Consider the following 16,052-nt stretch of genomic DNA (forward strand, 5'->3'; position numbering starts at 1 on the left):
AAGGAAGCTGTTGGTTCTGAACTGGATACAGTACTCACAGGTAGAAAACGGAACCGATGAGAGCTCTGCCTGGGGTCAGGACAAAGCCACGCATGCCAGGAAAGGGTGAAGGCCCCCAGGGACAGAGTGAAAACCTCTTGTGCTGCAGGGCTGGGGCTGGGCTGGGGACTGTGGAAAAAGCCTTATAAGGGCTGTGGAAATTCCTGGGCAATGCAATGATGGCATTCGTCTCCTGAATATTTGCTGGGATCAAAAAAAGTTTGTTTTGTTTGTTTTTTGTTTTCTTTTTTCAAGAGAAACTTTCAAATCACTGGTTGGCAAATGCTGTCTGTTGGCATTTGCTTTTCCCTGGCTGGGGGCATTGGCTGCGCAGCCCTGCCTGGCCCCTGGGCACCCTTGCTCTGCTGCACATGTGGTTGGCGCCTGCCAGGACACACCCAAGCCAAGAGCGTCCAAAGCAAACCTAAACCACCGGCGAATTCATATCTTATCCAAACCATTGGCCTGAAAGTTGTATCATCATGGCGTGTCCCGCTCACGCTGGCAAGACAGATAAGCGAAATGAATCCTTAACTCTGCTTGCCTGAAAAGGACATCGTATCTCTGTGTGTGCTTGCTTAAAATGACATTTTTGATGGCAGAATGCAGGGGGCAGAGCAGGGAGCGGGGGCACAACAGCCTTTGGGCAGGAGGCACAAACCTGAGCTGAACCTTTATTCTCCTCTGGCAATCCTAAATGTAAAATCGCACCAGTTAAAAATACCGCTCTGGTAGGTCCACAGCCCACACTGGAGCAGGATCCTCCCCTGTGCCTGTCGATGTGTTTTGGCAAATGGATCTTGGTGTCTGATCCTGTTTCCGTTCACAGGGCTGGCCCGGCTGTGTGAGCAAGGGCAGCGCTGCGGCCAGAGCCCCAACTGCTGGAGAGCTTGGCTGGCGTGGAGAGGCTGGGCAGCACAGACCCTAGGCTCTAACCCTCCTCCAGGTAGCGGCTAGTGCCACGGGAATAAATCCACAAATACCCAGTCAGCCTGGGGTGAGCCCTGGGTCTTCCCCTGAACCCAGAGCCTGCTCATCAGCACACTGAAATGTACGGGGTTTCATTTAAAACTGCCTTTGCATTTCCTGTTGCACGTCTCTATCAGAGAGACACACAGATCTGTAAATCCACATTTTTGGGATTGCCTAAGGTAATCAAATACTATATTACAAGACAGAGAGGTTTAACGAAGGAAAGTCTTTACATTCCAGGTGCTTACTAGTAACAGCAAACCACTCTCCTGACCACTTCATCCTGTAACTTTGAGTGGGATTTTTGGCTTGTGAAGATTCGTGGTGTTCTGTAACATCAGTGAGTTCACTTTTCAGGTGTTCTTATAGGAGCTAAAAATACAGCTCATACAGCAACATTTCCAAGGTCTTTTCATTCCTGTCCAGAGAAAGGCCACCCTATAAAAGCCTCAGCAGTATTTCAGGCTGAGTGTTCCCAAAGAACCCCTGGGAATGGTTACATTTGCTGTCCTGCAGGCTCACGCACGCACAGCCTTGTCGTGCCCAGGTACCTGTGCTGCGACACTGGCCTGGCCTGGCCATCCCCAGCTGGCACACCCCAGCCTCACCTCAGGAGCTAACAGAGTGCCGTGGAACACAGATGCAGACATACATGTTGAAAATTATCTTGGAAAACATAACAACGAATTTGAAGATATTAAATGATTGCTATTGCAAACAACTGCCTTTGGAAAATCATCGTTTATCAACACCCAGATACAAACTGCAAGCTGACAATGGGAAAATCATTAAGACTGGAGAGCCCTGCTGGCTTCATGGGGTCTGGTCTTCACTTTGTTCTCAAAATAAGAAAAGCATTTTGGAAGCAGCTTTTTTTCCTTTGCCCCTGACCCCCCTCCCCTTCCCCCCCTTAAGAGCTGTCTTAACAAAACTGCAAAAAAGCAAACCAGTTCCTACCAGTATGGGCACTGGGTTTCCAGCACATGGCACACTTGCCGGAGGTCTGAGGGGCACCGCAGGAGTGGCAGCTCTGTCACCAGCCACTGAGCTCCTCAAAACTTGTTGCAAAACGAGGTAAAGGGGATTACCTCGCAGGCTTTCTTTTTAATCTAGCCCTTCCCTGAGGATTGTTCATTAAGGAAGCGTTTATTGCATGGAAAAACCTAACAAAGCTGAACTGTGCATTCCCAGTGAGGAGAATTATAGATGTGGGAAGGTGCACTACAGCACCGCAGCAGAAACCTGGCAGGGAGACCTGCTGCCTGTGCGCTGGGCTGCCTGCGGGATGGCTAACACAGCCCGCTTCAGCCAGCGTTAACATTGCCATCAGCGGCTTTAGAAAGATGCTGAGTTTGGGAGATTGTGTGGACAGTGTGCGAGAAAACACGGTGTAGCTGGGAGTGCTGAACATAAAGGAAACAATCTGTGCTTTGAGATTGTGCTTGCCTGGATCAAAATTCATTCACACGCATGAAAATGAACCCTCACATGGAACTCACCTCAGGGTGGGGGGTAACCCACCTCTGGCACTCGCCATGTAAGCATAGTTAGTAAATAAAATAAAATATCGTCATTACATGCACTTGGTGTGCGACCTGCAAACCAGATTGTACATGATTGTGCCTGTGAGGTTCTGTGAGACCTCCCAGGAAAGGCAAAAGGTGCAAGTTATTTTGAAGGACAAATGTAAAAATCCTAAATAGTCCATTAAAATAATTTTAATTGTTCATAATACTAGTGGGAGCTAAACATTCTTTCAGCCAATTTGAATTAAATAATGAAAAAAAGAAAATATTTGGTATTTTCTGGGGCAGCGGGCATTGATGTTAAAGCTGCGCTACTATGTGTTTCAGCTGGGAGTCCAAACTCTCTCCTGAGCTGCTTTCTAGGGTCAGTGGGTGTTTGGGCTCAGTTAAGGACTGAAATGTGACACTCCTCTGCACTGTCTTAATTTTATTGTGATTTCCTTTCCATTACAACTACTAATGAAAGCACTCAGCAGTCTTAAAATGCAGCTCTGCACACAGCCCTGACTGACCATGCCACCGTGCTTTAAATCCAATAAACTCAGCAGGAGGAAAAACAACCGAGCACAAAGTATGGATTAACAAGCACTAGAGCACACTTGCTTTTTGCAGCTCACCAATTTTGACCTGTAAGTGAATACCTTGGTTCCAAGTGCTAAGGCAGAGCCCTCCACATCCCTCCTACACCAGCAACTCCCTACCACATTTTTGGTGCTATGTACGTTTAATTTCTGGAGTCTGTCCTGTCGTTGGGGTTGCTGGGAGCCAAGGGGTGCATCGTGTGCTATACAGACCCCAGACAGTGTTCCAGTGGGACACAAGGCTGCCATAGTCCTTTCCTGCATTTCCTGCTGGAAGCAGAGCCCCAGGAAGGATCTGGGAGCTGGAGAGCTGTGCTACCAGGCAATGCCTATGGGGTGGGAAGCACGGGCAGGCTGGCAGAGGCTGCATCGCTGCGTGTGTTCAAGGTCGCAGAGTGATTTTCTGCACAAAAAAACAAAGGCAGCTCCATAGAGGAATTTAGGAGCATAAATGTCTATTAACGGACCTAATTCCTATTTAATATAATTAACTAGAAGTTATGTGTCTACACTTTTCTGAACATGATGTTGAATAAATCCTTATTTCTTTTTTTTAAAGGGCAATGAGGAGCTAAGGATAGAAATGTTGACCTGTTAAATGCCATAAATGTTAAAAAAGTTTTAGATGGACTTTGCCCACAGCCTGTGTGATTTGATGGGACATTATGAAATTACATCCATGGCATGGAAACCTGAAAGCTGCAAAAATTGAGGAAATAATGATCCCAAACCAAATCATGTGAATTCAACAAGATTTTTCAGCTTGGTACCAAGAAGATTTTAATTTACTGAAAAATATTAATTATTTAAATTTATTTGCCTAATGCCATCAAATCAAATGGTAAACTTTAAGATTAGTATCAGTGACCATTCATGGTGGCACCCGGTGATCTGTTGCCACTCCAGTGGTACAGAAGCTCTTCCAGTAGGAATGCTTGCATGGATAAAGTAAAATTCATGTTAAATGAGAACCTGCTTATGTTTCATTAATATTTATACTAACAAACTTAATCATTCCTGTTGTTTGAGGAGAAAAAGAGCGATGCAAACAGGCAGAGCACAGGTGACTTCCACGCAAATGTACAAGCGTCACTTCCTTCATAACAACATTGGGATTAGTTCCTCCTGTACTAATCTGTAATTTAATTTTTACATATGGGATACTTCATCTCTCCTTTCCTGTGTGCACTGGTGGTCTTCATCATACCACCATCTCCCAAACCCCTCACCCAAATTGACTGCTATACGTTTGGTGCTCTCGGCATATTCCTCTTCCATGACTTTGTCTGGTTTGCCTCACACCTGGCGTAAGCCCCCGGCCCACCCAACTGCCTGTGCCAGAACTCCCAGTGCTGGTGTGTTCCAGCGCTGTCAGGGACACGACGGCTACGGGATCACTGGCAGCCCCTTCGGAGGCTCAGGCCTGCTGCTTACTGCACCCAGGAGAGCAGCAGAACTCCCCAGAGTGTGTTTATACCTCTATGAGAGGAACGCTGAGTCCCTAGAGCAGAGAGGGCTTTATACGTAATGGCAGCGTTGTCCTGTGCAGTTTAGTTTCGTTTGAAGCGTAATTACCTCAGCCAGCATGCGCTTGATGGGAAGAGAAGTTTCAGACTCTCTAGAGGCTCTTGCAAGCAGAGAAGTAAGATGTTCCTAGAGCTGTGCTCCTCGCTGGCTTGGGTTTTGCAAGGTGTTCTTAATCCAGCGGGAAAAGGTGCGAGTGAGCCTGGCCCTCCCGGAGCAGGTTCTGGCTCTCCCTACTGTCCATTGCCATTGGTGCTATTCAGTTCAATGGAAATGGATCCCCTGAAGAAGTCTCGTGGGAGGTTTTCCCATGTTTTTTCCGCCTTGCTGTCGGCTATAAACATGATGGACACCTGAACTGCTGCACCGCCAGCAGCTTTGCAAAATCCTGTGCTGTCAGTGTTGGGAACAGCACCAGGACATTTACCCAAAGGGTTTTCAAACTTATATGGGAAAGCTTTTCCCAGGCTCGTTTGGTGTCATTCGCTGCTCTCCCTGCGATGCACCATTTCTTACATTCAATCTGCTCCCCATTATTTTACAGAGACTGTTACTCAAATAACAGATGATACAAAGGTTAAAGCCTCACTGACAGTGAATCCAGCGAGCAGGGGCTGGCATAGTCTGGACCAGAAGGAAAATACAGAACAGTGTCAGCCTGAGGGATGTGGAATGTAAGTAAAGGGCCTTTACTTTCAAATTAAAAAGTTAAATAATAAAATCAGCAGCAACAAAAGAAGTTTTACTGCCACCCATCACAACCTCTTCATTAATGAACCATACCTGTCTAAACTCACTGTTAGTCCATTTAGTGTGTTCACATGGAATCAACTGAAAGTGTCAAACAGAAGGAGGTTAACCATTTTCCATGTAGGTTAGTTATACCTAGGTCCCAGAGTTGACAGTATGATTTATTAAGTATCTCACCCTGTATAGTGACATTTTTTACTAATTAATATGGAGCCAGCTATACACACTGCATATGTACAGGTATTTTCATAAGGCATATAATATCTTTGCATTGAAAATAAATGAACATTATTAAATTTAATTTAATATATACTTTCTTTGAGGTGTTTATGAAAATATTTTTTCTCTATATTTTTGTATGTGACATGATAGAAATATTTTATGGGAAGTACAGGTTAATATATTTTATCTTTATAAAGGCATATACAACTTTGAGGCAGTGTTTCTGATGGACAGCAGAATTCCTAAAGGATTTGTATGTGCTTCTGTGTTTTGAACTCATATGAAATTGACTTTAAGAAGTAACTTGATTAAAAAAACGCACCAATGCACAGCCAGAGGCTGACAATTAAAACTAATACATAGCCACATGAACAATATATTTATATAGTTAATATATTTTTTTCCAAGATGATTGGTACTAACATAGAGTATTATACATTTGGCACTACTGTTTGCCATTGGTCCAGCAATTGGCAAAAATTTGTTTCCTATGTATAAATCTGTTTGAACATTAGATCTGGCTAGACGTATTTACTATTTATAAAAAAATATCTAGACAGTAAGCTCACGTTGAATAACTAGGTCTACTGTATTCTGGAAACTCTTCAGTAGTAGTACGGCTTTCTCATGTTCCATATGTACAAAACTGTGTCCGTTTGCCTGCAACACAAAAACAAGAAGAGAAATTGAATGAGATTCTATTTAGCATGTTCATTTTGGAGGAGCAAAGGGACAGATGAAAAACAAGGATAAAATAAATAATAATCACACAATGATTTCCTGCAAACAGGAGTTTGTATGACTGAGTGAACGCGTTTCTTGCTCCCGCCATCGGACAGATGCTGCACCCTCCTGTTTGGAGCAAGGGCTGGAGTAGATGTACTCTGAGGCTTATTTCCAACTGAAATTACTCTGTGACTCTAGGACATTCAATGTCTTTTCTGAAACAATAGCTCTGGGATGTAAGAGTTTTGGATGCTGTGAAGCTCAAGTTACTGCTGCCAAAGGCACTGCTGCCCAGACAGGCAGACTCAGGTCTGCATACACAAAGAGGGAAAGATCTACTGAATGATGTGTCCTGCTTTTGGTGTGAATTACAACTTTCTATAACTCCTCTGTTACAGCACTACTTAAAACAGTCATATTTTGAACACCGTTACCAACAGTTCCTGAGTGTGATCACTCAGGCCAAAGCAGGAGATACCCCCGGTACAGAATACAGCCTGTGCAGTAAATCAGGCACAAATACAGACAAGCACTCACTGCAGACGCCTGCCGTACAGTCTGCCGTGGAAGGCACAGAACTGCTCCTCAGCCTCACCTAGCGCCACGGCAGGGCTTGCACCCAGCTGGTAAATGCTCAGCTTGCCCAAAGCTCCTCTTCTCTCCCCAGGAACACCAGCAGAAACCTCCCCTGCCCTTTATCCGTGGAGCCTGCTGCTAAGGCACAGTGAGACCACGGCCAGGAACGTGCGGATATACAGCTGCGACTGGTGTGACGCAGCAGCTACGGAGGCTGCCGGGGCTGGGACAGTAATCAAGAGACAGGCTACAAGGCTGTCCACAGCAGAATCTGATCTCTTGGGCTCAGAGCAATTCTACAAACACACTGCGCTTTAACAAAACCCCAAAATAATATTTGTGCGCACAACCCCCTCCTCCCCCCAACATTTACAAATAGGCTAGTGAAGCCTTCATGCTTTGGTTATTAAACCACTGCTGCCATTAAATTACAGCCTCATAGAAGAACTACCAGATATCTATTGCATATATCCAGACCATTATACACTGACATCTCCTCGGCCACAACAAAAGCCATACTACACCACATTATGTATGGACAACACACTCCAAGAGCCATCCCTCACCAGCAGCTGGCAGGGCAGAGGTATTGGATGGGCAGCACCAAGGGGTTGCCCGAGCCCTCGTGGGTGCTTGCAGCTCCCAGCTCACCTGTGCCCACTGCCCGCTGGCTCCTCGCAGAAGTTCAGATCCTCCCCCTGCGCCTGGGGCTTCCACAAAGGATACCCTATGTGTATTAAGGGATGCTCAGTCCAGAAGGATAGCTGAAATAAGTGTATGCTGTGGACATCTCTGCAGGAACAGGCAGCCCATGAGCACGGTGCTGTTCCATGGCACTTGAAGGTTTCTGTTCGAAGGTACCAGCTGCAGTGAGCTCCCGTGTTGACAGCTGCACAGAATGGCAACAGGCTGGCACAGGCAGAATCCAAGCAATAGTGAAAAGTAGTTCACTTTTATTCAGCTTAATACAATAAAACATATTTGCTCCAAGAAACATTTGTTATATGCCAAAATTAGGCTGCCATTTGTCATTCCGTTTGAGGGCAGCTTGGACTCTGATGTAATTCAGAGAGAAATGGGAGGAGTTTCAGTTTATTCACCACAATCTGTATTGCTCATTAGTGATAATAATAAAATAACTCACAACTGCATCTGAGAGCAGTCCAGCTCTGCCAACTTCCCTTCCCATTCCCCACCTGCACAGTAAGCATACAGGAAAATGCTGCACAGTTCAGCTCTTGCTAGCACAGAAACCTCTCTTCAACAAGAAAGTTTTCTCAGTGAAAGAGGGCTGTAGGAGATACACATCCAAAAATACCTAACCAGGCCACATCCACAGGGATTTGTTATTTAACATATAAATAAATGATAATCAGAATCTACGTCTTTCATTCCTGCTGCGGTCTCACATTCTCCACAAAGTATGCTATGAAAACATGCTGTGAAGCAAATTCTTCCATGTAAACATTTAAGAAATTACCCCCTGGAGCCCTGGTCTGATGAAATCTTTCTGTGTATCACCTAGAGTAAACTGACCCCACAGCATGGGAGCACAAAAGGTGCATGGAGATCAAGATGCTCCAGTCACAGTGACACTGGGGTTGCCTGACATGACCATACCTCAAGGGCCAGCCAGCAACAGCGGGGGCAATGTGCCAGACACGACAGGGAGAGCCCGTACAACAAAGATGCAGCTGATAGGAAAAGCAATCATGGGGTAGATAGGGTGAGGACGGAGTGGGCTAAAACTGAGGAAAGGCAGGAAGATGGTTCCTCCCTCGGAGTCCCAGCAGAAACTGGTGTTACAAGCAGTGCACGTGAGTAAGGCAAATGCCACAGACAGATATGGATACCAAAGAAGAGAGATTGTGGGTGAAGGGGAACCTCCTTCTACATAGTAACTAGTATTACAAAGCCCTAGCCTTTGTCCCACGAGATAAATGCAAACAGAGGTGATGGCAATCGTGGGTGGAAAATGAGGGTGGAGGTGATGTGATGTCAGTGAGTATCAATAATTTCAAGTTCTTACTGCCTAGGGAAATGGATACTTTTAGCTAAAGGCATTGCTTATATTTGAGAAGTAAAATATCCTTTGTCACAGTTATGTTTTTGTCTCTGTTAATTCCTTCATGAGATTAATAACTGCCCTTCCACTTGCCACAATGTAAATCAACAGCCGGTAATAGGCATTATGCATGGGTAGAGGTAATTGCAAATATAAGAAAATGTTCTTGCCAGAGAATTTGAAACGATGTACTGGTGGTGACATAAGAAACTCTCTTGAGATTGATCTATAATCCTATGAGGAGGACTGGGAGTGCAAAGTCAAACAAACTTCATCAACATAAATGATGAATAAATTAGGAGAGTGACATTTGCTACACAAAGCAAATGCAGCAGTACCTTAAACATGATTATATAAATATATGTAAATGCTCCTATTTTAGGAACACATGCTGAAATATGAGAAATCCCAGCTCCTTGGTGGCCTGCGCCCATCAGGAGAAATCATCTGACATAACAATAGCTATAAAATGAATGCAGGTTGGAAGCGTACATGTTGGATGAGGATGCAGTTGGCACACACCATCCCACCCCTGCACAGAACAACACAGCCCTTGCACAGCTCCCTTTGGAAGACTTCCATGGTGAATGCCCGCTGCCTGCCCACCTTATTTTGCTGTTACTTTTTAACATATTGAACTCTTACCTATTTTTGTTTCCGTTACTAAGCTCAGCTCCCAATATAGCACTTTGACTGTTCTAAGTATCTCTAGCTAATTTTGTGCTTCACTTATCCTAGCTATTTTCCTTATTTCATATTTATATATGTTGTATGAACATACTGAACACATGCTGTCTGTTGTGCAGGTCAGAGCTGATGACCACTACAGTTTCTTGCTGAAAAGGAGGGGTGAGGGAGTGAAAGAGAGAGGGAGGCGGGAGGAGAGAGGCTACTGAAGACATCTGAAATGTCCTTGGTTTGCGACCCCCTTCGTATAACTGATTAAAACACAGTTAACTGCATACTCTTGATCAGTCTGAATGGCTTCAAAAACTGTTAGAAGCCTTGCAGTCAACTATAACAAGTCTCCTTCTTTCATCGAAAGTAGTGCTATCTGCTGTCAGTGAGAACGCACTGTCCAGGCTTAACAAAAAAACCAAACAACCTTGCAGGACACAGTCCATACTTTCTATATGGACAGCTTTTATTTTCTGGGAATGAGGAATTTTTGAAAGGTACATTCAGGAATAACCTGTCTTTCTACTTAGAAAGCTCACTAGATACAGAAAATGTTTGTTACAGAAACAAAAAATAAAACAAAAAGCTGAGATCTCTCTGTAAATTATGTAGATGCCCTCATAATCCTGTAGTGGATCCAGCAGTGACTGTTTTTCATGTGAGCGCATTCAAAAATGCTGAGGCAAAAGAGAAAGAGAGGTAAAAATATTGCCAGTTACAATTCTGTCAAAAAACGTTGACTACCTAACTCCTTACACCAGTGTCACAGGTGAAAATTCTAAACACATCTTGTGTTGTCATGTATTTGTGCCTGTGAAACTGCTTGTAAAGCTCCCTTCTCCCTACACCTTTCTGTGCTGTTAGTGTGGAAAAGCTGGATAAAATGTACGGTTTATTTTTGAGTATAAATTGTGTCACCTGGATTACTCCTGTGACAGACTGTAAGCATTAAACCTTTCCTGCAGGGGCATTCCCTCCCAGAATTCTGGTGCTGGCATTCACATGTCTTATTCAATATCCCTGGAAAGGGAGCAGAAACCACCAGACAAAATGACGGACAGAACAGCTCCTTGCTGTGCTTTGGTCCCTCTGCTCTCAGGGTGCTCCCTGGGTTTAATCCAGCTCCCCACTAGAGGCAGGGGGCCTGTCAGATAGCACACCTCAGTGCTGCTTTTCCACATCCCCATACTATTTTCCAATAGTTTTATTCCTTTTGAGACCACTTTAAAAAAATATTTGTTATAATAACAAAACTAGCAGTTAACATACTGAAAACAATATCACTGTCCTTGTAAGATGCAAAGACCCAGTTCGGTTACAAAGCAGTTAAATCCATCCATACCTGGAGGATCTTATCGCCAGGCTGGAGCAGGCTGGACGCTGGTCCGTCAGGCTGAACCCTAGTAACAAAGATACCCTATAAGTCAGAAGTAACAGAGGTTAGGATGCTATTACCAAGAACTAGTTCCCAAAATACTAACTGATGTCTGGGGACTTTATATACCCTGGCAATGGTCTAAATACTAAACTATTTTTTAACCTGTTTGTAATCAAACAGCAGCAAATGACTTTCAGCTATTCCTGACACAAATGTGGGTCATTTGAAACTAAGATTCCACATCACAAAACAGTGTCCAATTTGAAGGGGCAAGAGTGACAGTGTTATCAGAAGGATAATTACAGTGGAGGAAACATTAACTTATAGAATAAAGCATACCATAATCTATACAGTAATCTTTGTTTACTTCTCCAGGTGGAAAGAAATATATAAAAAAATTCTAAAAAGCAGGCTTCATCCTCAGCCCTTGAGCTACTGAGTACAACAATCCGCAAATTGTCACTTAATTCAGGGCCTGAGCACTAAATGACTTTGAAAAGGGAAAAATTATTAAGTAGTAAAGAATAGTTTTAGATTTGTCATCAGAATTCCAGGAGAATACATTGTTAAAACCCAAAATCAAAGACTGAGTTCCCAGAGGATGAACACATTTGAACTATTACCCGTACAGCTCATGGATCTTTTGTACCCTTAGCCTCACTTTTGCGGCTGCACCTCCCCTGCTGCCACGGGTGAATACCTTTAAGGGGACTCTAGAACTGAGCATAGGCTAAATTTCAGCCATTTACATTGCTCAAAGAGGCACCAGAAAAATTCCCTGCTTGGCATCAGCATGCAAATCATGTGTGTCCTTGGGAGATTTTATAGCCTTCTGGAGCAAGGTGCCATCCAGTATTTCTGTTAACCTTATAAAACCAAGCTCCTTGAGAGCAGAAGGATGGGTTGCTTCTATTTCATCCACATGCCATTAAGTTGTGACATGAGTCTGTCGTTCAAAATGACTGAGTGCTGCTGTGCTTTCTACTGCTTTTCCTGTCCTCACGCTGCAGCACCGTCAGGGCAGGGGTGTATCACTATGCAGAGGCGTGCTCACTGCCATCCCCACTGATTTAATCTTTCAGACAGAATAGTACCTTACGGGTGACAAACCCATCACAAACACCTGGCATATGTGATGAGAGACGGTACCACCCTCTTATTGCTTCTGTGATATTTAAAACATGATAAATCTGATTTAATGGTGTGGGAAGCAATGTTTCACAGTAGCAAGACATAAAAGAACCCTTTGAACTATTAATTCCTTCAATATAACCACCCTACTGCTCCCTTAGTACACAATTTTGTATTTTTGTTATTGCTAAAATGAAGTCTAACTACAGCTGTTATTGCAGGACACGTATTATGGTGTAGACAAATTCATAGCAGGATACAGATTCTTCTTTGATAATTTCAGGCAAGTGATAGACAGGGGAAGTATAGCTTAATTCTAACATTGTACATTAAATTGTAGAACACCCCTGCCATGATGTTATAAAGTGTAATTCCAGTTTGCAGTTTCAAAGGACACCAGAAATTAGTACGTTTTAAGAGATAATTGTTAAAATGCCTGATGGTTAAGTACATTCAGATGATCTGCTCTTGAAGAGATTATTAATGAGAAAACTGAAAGGAAGTGTGATTGCGTTAGACTGGTATTTCCAATCAGCTTTCTGCTGGAATTCAGAATGGTGGGTAAAATAGTTCTTGAATTGCATGCAGATTTCAGATTTTTTAGATGAGACAAAATGATAGTTTTGTTTCCATCATTTCCCAAACATTCTCAATGTTTATGGAAGTTACAACTGCCTCTTAAAACTGAATCCAGGATTAACAAAGAATATAAACTATATGTTTAATTGAGATGTACCCACAGTACTTGTTTTTCAACAAATTTCAGTCAGTTTTGCTGCACAGAACAGATAAATTCCCAGGTGTGAGACTCCATTTCCTAATCCTAAAGCCCTGAGCAGCTGATAATGACCAGATGCTCTATTTTCACTAGGCCTCTTTTTACTGTAAAGAGAGATATCCTTTTAAACATGTAATTCCCGGAACAAATGATAAGTGTCCCTGACCATCATGTACCATAACGGTGACATTTTTAATTCGTGGTACAGACCAGAAGGCTGCTTGCCATGGGGTTTGTGAGGAGCCAATGATCTCCAGACCAGTTTGCAGACCAGGCAAGCAGCAGTCTACCCTGGCATTTCAGCTACGTAGTGATGCAATTACTGGTTTGGTACTCCCTCTAATGACTTTTAGGGAAAGTTTAATCAGGCCTATATTGATTATTAAAAGAAAAAATGAAAGACACAATTCTACAGAAAACAGTCTGAAAAAGTTTGTTTCACATGAAATAAAAGGCAGACGCTCATGTGATTTCTGTTTTGATTCTCTCATTTTCATTAACCAGAAAAAAGCCAACCCTCACCTAACAAATATCAAAAAAAAAGCCAACCCTCACCTAACAAATATCAAAAAAAAAGCCAAGTATAGGAAAAATTATTTCAATTTTCACAACAGAAAAGCATAAACATTTCACTCATGTTATCTATGTCTTCACTATATGGCACTCTAAAAGAGGGACCATTTAAAGAAAATTTTATAACTTACCTTGTCGGAAGGTTTGAATGGATTTCCTTGTCCACTTATTCCACCACTGATACTAAAACCAAGACCAGGATTCTTCTCTATCCTCACACAAAACTAGGTTAAAAAGATACGGTAAGATAAGTCAATGCCACCATTAAAGCCTTTCTAAACAATGGCACCTTCCTCACATATATCCCATTTCACCATTAACAGACAAATTGACCCTCACACAAGCTGTATTGCATAACACATTTAAAGTCAGTAGAATATTGTTATAAATTAGAAGTATTTGCATGATTTTAGCATGCTGCAATGCTTGGGACAAAGCCAAGGAATAAGTACTCTGAAGTTCAGAGTTGAGACCATTGTCAGCATTGAGGCCACAGCCCAGACAGCCCGCACTGAGCACCAACCACTTCTCCAAGTCCATTACTCCAAGAAACAGTGCTGAATCTTATCTTTTAGACAGGATAACTCTAAATGGCATTGGGTAATTGAAAATAAAATAAAAATGACTTCAGGGTAGCTTAACGGCTATTTATTGAGCCAGTCTGAGCATGTACTCTATCCACACAAGCAATTGTACCTGAATCTCACTGGGATACTCAGAGACTGAATACAGGCAGCTGTTTGCATGGACTGACCAACACTTTACACATGAGAAAGGTTTACTAATGATTCTGAACCTCATTCTGCAAGCCAGGTGCCTCAGATGTTTATTGCCATAATTAAGGCCAAATATAATGGGGATAGGACCAACCAATGAAGACACTTGTAGTTAGGTTGGGGGCCTTGGAGCTACAGCAGGCCTTTCACAGGGCTAAACTGGAGCAGCTGATACAAATGTGAGAAGATCAGTGTCTTGCCAAATATGCTGCATTGTTAGCACTGAACTAGGTTACTGAGAATCAGCAGGAATTGCTACATAATCTTGTGTGACCCAGCGATGGCAGCTCTGTTCAGGAACTTCAACCCCAAGTTGTGTTGCTCAGTTGATTTCAGAAAGAATGCCATCAGTCCCTGGAGCCGGGGAGGCCCTCTCCTATTGCCTTAGGCTCCCTGTTCCTGCTGTACACAAGGCAGAAAGAACAAGTAGGTTTCATCAAGATGTTATTTTGGAGACACACTTTCTCACCTGCTCCTGATACGCATCTGTACTTCTTTGACCCTTGGTTTGGATTAAACATCTCCCTGTCTGAGGCGCTCGAGAGCTCTGCGAAGAGGGAATCTGAATAGGCAGTGGTGGCTGAAACTGCTGAATGGTGACTTTGTTCATGTTTCCTTCATACTGCTGCTCACGGCTCCGATGCTGCAGGCTTTGCGATCCCATTAAAGTCTGGATATGGCTACCTGCCTGTGGGTAACGTAACCCGTTAGGCCAGAAATTCAGGAAGCTGAAAAGAAGCAATTAGTACAACTTACACAGTCAAGTAAAAGCAAACCTCTTAAATCATATTTGAGGTTTGCCTTTTGACCACAGTTGGAAAAAACGGTGATTAAAAGAAGCAAGGGTATACCCGTTGCATTCAGTGACCCTTGGAGGTTCAAGGGAAATCAGCCATATACAGGATGTTTTATAAACAGAAACCCTTTTTGCTCATGTCATGATACATGATTCAGCTCCAAATGTTTTGTGAACTGAAGACATTTACTAAATTGAAGTAGGGCAAATTATTCATCACAGCACACTCTGTAGATACCTGAATGGTGTTTTTTTTCACCAAGAATAGTTTGGAATAAGATTTATAACACAATACAGATACTGGCCAGTATCGTGCACTGTGTCCAGACAGCATAATCTATTAAATCCTATGCCCTGTCCTAGGAACAAAAGTGGCTTTCATGAAATGTGACTCATCAAATGATCAAATTTCTACGACAATATCTACTGACAGGAAGCTCTAACACTTTGTAAACGTAACTGAAATACTGCATTACATTGACTTGGCCTTTTGATATTTTCAGTAAAGATGGATGGCTGCTCCCATTCTTCTACTCCCCTGTCCTCACTGCCTTTCATGTTTGCTGCTGTGATCCAACAGGTGAGGTTTGCTTTCAGTATTCTGTTCTTGACATGGTAAAGTTGCATACTTGCTTACTCTTCAATACAGAGTCTCTATTTAGAGACATGACTTACATAAATATTTGAGGCAAATCTTTGCAAAATACATACAGTTGAGGCAATTTTATAATTTTCGTATTGACAGGATTGAGATGTTGTTTCTTATAAGTAAATCACATGCAACTTAGCCATAAGAGAACGAGCAAAATCATTTGCAAAAGCTTGTAGTGATAGAACAAGGGGCAATGGGTATAAACTGGAGAGGGGCAGATTTAGCCTAGACATAAGGAAGAATTTCTTTACTATGAGAGTGGTGAGACACTGGCACAGGTTGCCCAGGGAAGCTGTGGCTGCCCTATCC

The 16,052-nt window shown here is 43.0% G+C and overlaps 1 protein-coding gene across 5 annotated transcripts in view; it reads right to left on the reverse strand.

The window, feature by feature from the left end:
- Positions 1 to 140: 140 nt before the first annotated feature.
- LRRC7 (leucine rich repeat containing 7) overlaps positions 141 to 16,052 on the reverse strand; it is a 178,395-nt gene continuing 162,483 nt past the window's right edge. For 4 of the 5 annotated variants that reach the window (XM_054072699.1, XM_054072702.1, XM_054072700.1 and 1 more), the window contains 4 exons: positions 14,765 to 14,983; positions 13,651 to 13,743; positions 11,002 to 11,076; positions 141 to 6,274 (listed from right to left, as the gene is read on the reverse strand). In XM_054072699.1, coding sequence (XP_053928674.1) covers positions 6,167 to 6,274; positions 11,002 to 11,076; positions 13,651 to 13,743; positions 14,765 to 14,983 — 495 coding nt within the window. In that variant the 3' untranslated portion in view covers positions 141 to 6,166. The remainder of the gene's footprint in view (positions 6,275 to 11,001; positions 11,077 to 13,650; positions 13,744 to 14,764; positions 14,984 to 16,052) is intronic. The other variant, XM_054072701.1, reaches the window with a different exon arrangement.

The sequence above is a fragment of the Cuculus canorus genome, chromosome 8, assembly GCF_017976375.1.
Source record: "Cuculus canorus isolate bCucCan1 chromosome 8, bCucCan1.pri, whole genome shotgun sequence".
NCBI classification, from domain to species: domain Eukaryota; kingdom Metazoa; phylum Chordata; class Aves; order Cuculiformes; family Cuculidae; genus Cuculus; species Cuculus canorus.